This window comes from Melozone crissalis, unplaced genomic scaffold (genome assembly GCF_028551555.1).
Source record: "Melozone crissalis strain CALT ecotype California unplaced genomic scaffold, PUWL_Pcris_2 ptg000068l_1, whole genome shotgun sequence".
In the NCBI taxonomy this organism is placed as follows: domain Eukaryota; kingdom Metazoa; phylum Chordata; class Aves; order Passeriformes; family Passerellidae; genus Melozone; species Melozone crissalis.
Genome location: NW_026535846.1, coordinates 7,771,607 through 7,780,545, shown reverse-complemented (window position 1 = coordinate 7,780,545; position 8,939 = coordinate 7,771,607). Strand labels below are relative to the sequence as shown.

At 60.5% G+C, this 8,939-nt stretch overlaps 1 protein-coding gene across 2 annotated transcripts; it reads right to left on the bottom strand.

The window, feature by feature from the left end:
- Nucleotides 1-1,698: 1,698 nt before the first annotated feature.
- On the bottom strand, nucleotides 1,699-8,578 carry LOC128945693 (sestrin-3-like). Of its 2 annotated transcripts, none has more exons than XM_054289503.1 (9): nucleotides 8,496-8,578; nucleotides 5,617-5,820; nucleotides 5,225-5,407; nucleotides 4,873-5,109; nucleotides 4,626-4,737; nucleotides 4,292-4,428; nucleotides 3,765-3,955; nucleotides 3,328-3,472; nucleotides 1,699-2,776 (listed from the first exon to the last, which is right to left on the bottom strand). In XM_054289503.1, exons 1-9 carry the CDS (start codon nucleotides 8,559-8,561, stop codon nucleotides 2,687-2,689), a joined length of 1,365 nt encoding a protein of 454 aa, XP_054145478.1. In that variant the 5' UTR covers nucleotides 8,562-8,578; the 3' UTR covers nucleotides 1,699-2,686. The 2 variants fall into 2 exon arrangements, with proteins under 2 accessions (XP_054145478.1, XP_054145479.1); XM_054289504.1 differs by having other exon boundaries at nucleotides 4,292-4,410.
- Nucleotides 8,579-8,939: the final 361 nt, after the last annotated feature.

Below are 8,939 nucleotides of genomic sequence, written 5' to 3'. Positions count from 1 at the left end.
CCTTTTGTGGCTGCTCTGTGGAGCCTGCAGTCTACTCTGGCAGTTCTTCCAGCCACAGAGCAACAGGGAGGAAAATCCTGGCCCAAGCACATGAAGGATGCAGGGCCCACCAGGACAGGGACCCAAGCACTGAAATTGCCAGACTTGTGGCATGCTGTGTGTGGCTGCCTGCAGCCTCTCCTGGCCTTGCCAGCAGCTCTGCTTGTTTCTGGTCAGGCTTGAGAAAGCATGGAGCCTTTCATCTTACTGGTGTGGCTGGTATTTTGTGTGTGAGCTGGAGTGTGTGGCAGCTCAAGGCCAGCCCTTAGTGCAGGTGTAGAGATGAGGTAAAAGGGAGCCAGCCTCACATCACCTGGGGTAGGCAGCCCCTCACCCCAGCCACAGCCATGCTGTCTCTGCCTTGTCCCTTTCCTGGCCAGCATGGGGTGGTGGTGGGAGCAGGCTGGGAGCCAGCCCAGGCTGCCCAGCACTGCAGGTGCTCTGCCAGCTTCACCAGCACTGAGCCCTGTGGGGAACTGGCTGCTGTGGCTCATCCCAGCCCTGCAGGGGATGGAGCTGCTGTTGCAGGGACAGCAGGGAGTCTGGCAAGCTGGCTGGCACTGTGGTTAACCAGTGCTACCCCTGGCAGCCAGCAGCACACCCAGCTGCCTGGTCCCTGCCCAGCCCTCCCTGGGGCTGAGTGATAGCACAGCAGGCAGGCCCAGCACTGTCTAGCCAAGCCTGGTGGCAGCTGTCCCAGCACCAGTCATGCTTGCACTGGTGTCACTGTTCCAGCACCAGTACTGACTCAGCTGGTACTACCCAGCACCAGTTGTCCTGGCCTTTTACTGCCCAAGCACCAGCTTGGCCCAGTACAAGCTGGCCTGGCCCCAGTGGAGGGAAAGCATCAGCAGCATGGATCAGGAAAAGTTGTTCCTGGTTCCTGGCCTTGCTCACTGAGCGTCTGCTTGGGAGTGTGAGCAAAATGCTTCTTCTTCAGCTGCAGAAGCAGCACCCCCACCTTGGCCATGTGTGACCAGGTACCAGCCAGCTCCTTCCTTTGGCACACTCCATTCCTCCTTGCTGGAGTGCCACAGCCCCTTGAAAAACTTCCCTCTTTTCCTCTCAAACACACAATGCTGCAGCAGTTGCTTATCTGAGCATGGCAAGAGGACAGAGCTGGGCTGAACAGGATAGGTGTAGCCTCAGTGACCAGCTGCTGGCCATGGACCAGAGCTGTCAGTGCATGACCCCAGGCTGGCTGAGAATATTGGATTTCCTGACACTTGGGCCATCTCAGTGCTGTGCTCAGCCAGACAGTGCTGTCCTGCCTTCACAGCAACCATGCAAGTCTGGATCCCCTTCCCAAAATCTAGCAGAAATAAAGCACACATCCATGTCAAACATAATATATTTATAGCAAAAATAGGCTTTTTCTGTAGCTTCCATACACAAGGTTTTCTCCCCGTATATTTACGCAGTAAACAGGTCGACTGAAGCAGCGTGCACTGGCTGACTCGACAGCTGCCCTTGCTTCAGGCTCCCACTTACAACGGGTGGCTTCATTCCCCTTGGTGGCTGCTCCCTGGAGCCTGCATTGGTGCCCTTGTACCTCTCCAGCCAGGGGTTGTGGCACAGGCAGGGAGCAGCCCAGGGAGATGGGAGGAATGGTGGTGTAGCCCCCCAGGCAGAGGGCAAGGCTGGCAGGCTGCCCTGTTCAAATGGGACAGTCTCAGGAGTGCCCCCACCCCACATTCAAGGAGAAGCTTCCTGTAGCTTACCTGTGCTGACCACAGGCTCCTCCACCACGCTGTTAAGCAAGTGACTGGGCACAGGACCTCAGCCCTCTCATGGTGGTAAGAAGATACAAAACACATTAACTCAAACAAATTAACAAGCCTCCCTTGTTTCTTCTGCCTCTCTGCTGATGGAAAGCAGAGGAGGGGCTTAGGACTGCCAAAGGCCCCAGCAGAAACCTCCAGTGCCTGAACACTGTCAAAGAACCTTCTCATCCCGCTGTCAGAGAAAGCAAAGCACGAGGATGCTCTGCCAGCAAGAGCTTCACAGTTTGGAGTTTGCTGGGTCATCTCTTGTCCATCCCAGAAGGGTTTGGCACATAAGCCTAAAGGACATAACACGCAAGCAGCAAGTGCATCCCTTTGCTGAGCTGAGGAAGGGCCCTTGCTAGGAGCCAGCACTCTTGCTGCCTAACCCTGCAACTCAGAACATTGCAACACACCCACATGCTGCCCCCACTGTTCCCAAGTGAGAGACACCACCCCACTGAGGACAGGTGCCCAAGTGTGGCTTTGCAAGCAGAGCAGCCACTGCAGCACAGGGAAGGAAGCCAGTGGTCCCCTCTGCCCTCCCTGTGCCACTGAGGCTCCCACAGCACCCAGACAAGGAGCATCCCTCTAATCTGGCCCCAGTCCCCTCCCCACTTCCCTCTCCCCCATGTTTTTGGCAGTCCTCCTTGGACATGTTCAAGTCTCCAGCATCTCAGCAGCACGGACTTGCCTCACAGTTTGGTAATTGCACGTAACAGGGCCACTCAGTGACCCCCACAAGGCGGGGGGGAGCCAACAAAAAGGAACAACAGAGTCAAGTGAACTAAATCAAGGAATCCCTCGCCGTCGGTCCCAGCATGAGGGTCCCACACAAGTCCAGGGACAGAGGAGGCTGCCGGGCCCTGCAGCAGCCCCAGCATTTAGGAGATCATGTACTGGGTGATGGCCTGCAAGGCGTACAGCAGCTCTGCCTGCATCCGGGCTTCCAGGATCAGCAGGTTCACGTGGACCTGCAGCAACACAGAGAGGCTCAGGCAGCTGAAGTGTGCGGTGCTCAGCGGTGCAAGCAGCCGCCCACCTGGGCAATGAGTCTTGTCATCAAAATGCCACCAATTTTTCCAGCTCAGGCAGGTTCCCTTTTCCCCTCCTCCCAGTCCTGTAGGCTGTAGCTGCTTCCCAGAGCTGTGTGCCAGGGAGTCCCCTGCATACTTGGCACCAGCATTCCAGGCTGGCAGCAGCACAGTCCCCGACACCCACAGCAGCTGCTCCTGTGAGTTACAGCTTGAAAGGGGGCTCGCCAGGAAGCACTCAGCACTGGGGTAATGACCTTGGAGATGCCTGGGCTGCTGGTGCCCCTGGCCTCATCATAGTGGACAGCCCCATGCCACACTAAGCCCAACTCCTTACAAACAGCCAGTTTCCATCATCCCCCCCGCCTCAGACTGGTTTGGTGGCTCAAAAACCTCCCATACACCCCTCAAAGCTTGCATATACCCCCCAGCTTACAGCCCCTGCCCGCTCTCAGCCCCAGGCAGTCAGAGCCAGGGGCCAGCTATCCCACCTTTTCACTGTGCTTGAACTGCTTCCAGAACCTGTCAAACATCTCTGAGTTTGTCTTCTCTGGGTAGCAGGTTACAGTTTTAATGTAAACTTTGAGCATTCGCTCCAGGAGCTGATTCACTTCTGCATAGTCATAATCATCGTACCTGTGGGGAGCACAAGGGGGAGTCACAGCCAGCACCTTGCCTGTGGCCTGCCTGGGGCATGGCACATCCACAGAGCAGGGGGGCACATGGCAACATCCACCAGGCACCAAAACCCTGCCCCAAAGCCCTCCCAAAGCAGTTCAGTATCTCTTCCCTGCCTGTCTCAACATGCAGGCAGGGGATTCACCTCTGTCCCTTCTCCATGCTCATGTGGATGACAGACTGAGTGCCCTCCCCTCCCACCTGAGTCAGCTCAGTTTTCTCCCCTGGACCATGAGGTTGGTTTCCCTACCTAATGCCAAACATGCAGTGGATGTAGTTCCAGATGCCCCGCTTGAAAACAGAGGGTTCACAGCCCTGCCGCTTGGCCATGGCACTGCTCTGCAGACCATCCACCATCCGAAACTTCTCATCCAGGAGATGCCCAATGTCAGAGTACAGCCGGTTGACCAGTGAGAAGCCATGGTCTTCCCAGGAGTAGTCCTGTTGAGCACAGCAAGAGGATTTTACAATTGCAAAAAGAAGCTTGGAGCATGTTCGCAGGAAGAAGGCCTGGAGACCTTGGGAAGCAGAAGAATTCAGTGAATATGCTCTGGAGGTAGCTCTGCCCAAACCACATCCCTTATCAAGCAGCTTTGGAATGATTTTTACCCTTGCCTTCAGGAGGGCCATGTGAAAAAAATCATCAACTCTTGGGGACAGAAGTCACCTCCCTTTTCCCAACCCTAGTGGGGCAGGGCCAGTCTGCATGGGCAACTCTATTTATGGGAGGGGAGGGGCAGCCCAAGCTGCTGCCCACCCAGAGAGCAGGAGTCTTACCTGGACTCTGAATACCTGCGTCTGATCCTCATCACGCCGGGCAAAGTCTTGGTATCCAAAGTCAGGGTCCTGCATGTAGCATGCAAGGTTGGTGGCACCGGTGACTTCCCCATCAGTATCTGCAAGAGGGGAGAGCCCTGCAGCTGGGTCAGAGCAGTGCTCAGCTGCCCTGCTCCCAGCCACATCAACCAGTCCTTGCTCTGCCCCACATGCATCCCATGAGCCCCTCTGAACCACACATCATGGAATATGTAAGGCATAGAGGAGCAACAAACACACAGGGATGCCACATGAACTCCCACCCTGCACACCCACCCTGCTCCCTGCCCCTCACCTTCCTCTCGGTCCTGCTGCAGCAGCCTCATCTCGTCCCTGCCCTCAGTCTCCACATGGATCCGCTGCATGCGTTCCCGGAGGGAATCCAGCTCCATGCAGGAGTCCAGGGACTGCACAGACACAGGCCTGGGGGTGAGGGCAGCGCTCCCAGGGGCATCCCCCCACACCTGCACAGCCACCCTCTCCCCATCCCCTGCACAACTACCCTGTCCCCCCATCCCCTGCCCACCCACCCTGGGGCTCACCCGCTTGCGGTTGATGCGCAGCAGCTCCTGGCCGTAGCTGTTGCTGGCAGTGGCCTCACAGAAGCACTGGTTCCCAAGTGACAGTGGCTTCAGCACGCCCCGGCCCCCCAGCCCCTCGTCCTGCTCGCAGCCACAGCCGAAGACAAAGCTGGCAAGTGCGTGGCAGTGTGCCAGGAGGACGACGGCGTGCACCAGCTCCGCCAGTGACCAGCTCCACTCGCTGATCTTCAGCAGCTTCTGCAGAACATGGACACACCAGCAATGTGACACATGGGCAGGGTGCTGGCAGCCCCTGGGGACGCTGCTGTCCCCACTGCCATCCCGGTCCCTGGCTGAGAGCCCTTCCCAGTACCTCAATGTGCTCCTTGGTGATGAGCCACGGCCGGTGTGCCAGGATCTTGTTGATCTCGTTGAGGTTGCGGAGTTTAGGGGGGATGAATTCGAGGCCGCGCAGCCACTGGGGGTCCCCCCCTGCCCGCAGGAACTGCAGCACGTGCAGGTTCACCAGGTACCGGCACTGGTGCCGGGCTGCTGCCTGCAAGAGCAGCACATCAGCATCACTGCCCCAGCAGGACAGGCCCCACACCCACCTCTCACTCAGCCTCCAGGACTCTCATTGTGATTTTGGCCCCTGATGAGAAGCCCACGGCACAGGCTGTGTCTGCTGGAGGTTACGGAGAGCCCCACAGGGCTGAGCAGAGCCCAGAGCCCCCATCCCCTCTGGCACGTCCCAGCAGGGCTCACCATGATGGCGATGTAGTGCCGGCAGTCGAAGGGCAGGGGGCCGTCCATGTGCATCAGGTAGTGCTGTGTCTTGAGGAAGCTGTCCAGGTACTGGGGGTGGTATCCCATCTGCTGGGTCACCGCCTCCAGCCGCCCTCGGCTTGCCAGCACCTTCACAAAGAGGAACTGGGGGCACTCAGGGTCGCTGCTGGACATCTTCACTACCTGCAGGAAACACGCTCTGCTTAGCTCTTCCCAGAGCAGCCCCTGCTGCAGCAGCACACCCCAGCTAAGCACAGGCTCTGCAAGAGGCAGAGATCCCTCTCCCAGCTTGGTGCTGCCAGAGGGACGCTCACACAGAGCACTGCTCATTGACACAGGAGGACAGGTAGCAAGACACCCAGGTTGGCCTCTGTCTGGGAGAAGGCTCTGCATGGTGAGCTGAACCAAAGGGCAAACCAGGAATGATCCTTGTAGTGGTGCAAGGCCGGATCAGGAGAAACACAACACAAAATACACTTCAGAACAGAGCAGCCCATCTGCCAGCATGGAGCCCTCCTGCCCAGTACCAAGATGTGAGAGAGCTGTGGAAACAGCAGAGGGGCTCCCAGCCTCCTGCCCCGGCAAGCCAAGAGGCAAACCATGGCCTGGTACCTTCCATGTGATCAGGAGCACACAGAAGAGCTCCCCACATGTTGCCCAAGCAGACAGCATGGGAGGGCATCCTGCAACACAGAGCACAGCTCTGTGCCCACCAGAGAAAACACAGATGGGCAGCTTGGCAAGACACAGACACCCCCAGCAATGCCCATGCCAGCCTGGCACCAGGGTCCAGCACAGCTCCAGCCCCTCCTGAGAGGGTGGTGGGAACAGAGAGCAGGGATGCTGGAAAGATGCCCAGGCAGCTGCCATGCTCCAAGGACCTTGTTGCCACAATTCCCACCGACAGCATGGTCTGCACCTGCACCCTGCCCACCCCAGAGTACGGGTACAGCAGGTGCTACCCGTGTTACACAGGAAGCCACAGCTCCTGCTCACATGGGGGAGCCCAGCAGCACCCCTGAATGCAAAGGATGCATCTCTGCTCCCAGGCTTGAACTGAAATCTCTCCTGGGAAATTCTTGCCCTGTCTTGTTCCTTCCACCTGTCTCTCCAGTGCAGTCACCCAAAGGCTGGTTGGTGCCTGGAGCATGGCAACAATGGAGAAAACCAGGAGCACTTCTGCAAACCACCAAAGCTCCAGGGTGCATGACAGAGCAGCCAGGGGTGAGGGGCAGACAGCAGGGGTGAGCTGTGTGGCAGCACAGAGCAGTTGCACCCACACAGGCAGTGCAGGAAGCAGCTCAGGCTATTTTCCACCATCCTGCACTTCTGGTGAAAACACATCGCTCAAGTAACAAGAGGTTTACTTGACATTTAGAGTGTCCTCTTCACTTCCTCTGGTTCAAGAGGGGTCCACAAAACCCCAAAACTCATATTAAAATGGAAAGATGAAAAGCACCAGCTTCTCTGATCGACAGGAGAAGATGAAAGCCAGAAGTGACCTGCAGAAGCCCCCTACCAAGTCCCTCTGCCTGGGGAAATGAGATGCTGTGAGGACATCCAAGGGGCTACAGCCCTGGTATTGTCCTGGAGGGCTGAGGTGGAGGAGCCAAGGGCCCTTCCACTCCCCCATACTGGGAAAGGTGGTCCCAGGAACGAGCTGTGCAACCATGGCTCAGCCTTTGGTGCTGCCAGCTCTCCTCACTCCACTTGTCCAGGTGATGATGGAGCGAGCAACCAGGCAGATGTGTCTTGGAAGGAGATGATGAAGGAAGGGGGTGGATGAAGGTGCAGAACAGCCACCTCCTCGGCTCTCAGCCCCTGGTCAGGCTAAACTGCCCACTCCCAAAGGCACCAGCTCAGCCCAGGGTGTCTCCTACCGGCACCGCCTGCCACATGCCCTCAGTTCTGCCTCCCCAACCTCTCGCTTGGCCCTAGTGGCACCTTCCTCATCCTCCTCGGCCACAGCCCTCCTCCTCCTCCTCCCGGAGTGCATCCACTCGCACTCCCGGGCTGTGGGAGCATCGCCTCCCTCCCAGGGGAACCTTTGTGTGTCCGGGCCCCCCGAACTCTTAGCAGGCACCTCAAATGCGTACCCGCCGTACCCACCACCGACCTCGTCCCCTCCCCGCCCGGCGGACCCCGGGGGAACGGTGCCCGAGGCTCCCGGCCGGCAGCCGTGAGCACATAAAGCAGGCAGGAGGCTGAGGAGCCCGGACAGCGCCGGGATGTGCGGGAGAGGGGCCGGTAGACCCCGCCGCGCTTCCCGCCCGGCCGGGGCTCATCCTTTCGCCCGGTGAGACCGCGGCTCCGCCGGTACCGGTGGCTCCTCCGGTAACGTTCTCTGGATACGGTGCCGCGGCACCACCTCTGGCCCGGCCCTTGTGCCTGGGTATTCGAGAGGACGGGGGAAGTCCGAGTGCCTGCGGCAGGGACCCCTCCGGCGGTGCCGGCGGCCGGTACCCGGGGCCGGTACCCGGGGCCCCATTGTGCGGGCGGCGGCGGCGGCAGCGCCCCCGGTGAGCGGCGCGGGCAGTGCAGGCGGAGAGAGAAAAACAAGTTTGATTGGCAGTGATGGAGCCACGGCGCCTCCCGCATCCCGCACAAAGGGGACGGGGACGCCACCGCCGCACCGGGACCGGCACCAGCACCAGCACCGGCACCGGGAGTAGGACCAGGACCAAGACCGAGCCGCCGGTCGCGGCATCCCGAGAGCACAGCCCCGCCGGTCCCGCGCACGGCCAGCGGGCATGCCCCGGCCTGCCGGTGCCCTAGCCGTGCCGGCCCGGTGGCGGCGAGCAGGGCTGAGCCCGGTGCTCCTGTACGGGCTCCGGTGGTGGCGGCGGGGCGGGTCCTACCTGCCCCGGCAGCCGCTGGCATCGGCTTCCTCGGGGGTGCTCCACGCTCTGGGGACACACGATCATGGTGAGCCCGTGCCGTGCCGTGCCGTGCCGTGCCGTGCCGTGCCGAGCGCAGTCCCAGTGCCCGCTGCCCGGTGCCGGTGCCCCCGCCCGGTGCGGCCGCCGGCAGCGCAGAGCCGGCACCGCGGCAGGCAGGGGGGCGGGCCCGCCTGCGCCAATCGCCACCGCCAGGGGGCGGCCGCCGCCGCACCACGTGGGCAGGGCTGGAAAGTTACCGGGGCCGGGCCAGGCCCCGCCCACAGCGGGGTGGGCGGGGCGCGGGGTGCCCCCGCCGCTGGGGGGCGCTGCCGCCTCGCCGGGGCACCGCGGGACGGGCGGGGAACCAGGCCGGGACCCCATCCCCGGCCCGGCCGTGCCAGGGCCCGGCTGTCCGAGGGTCTG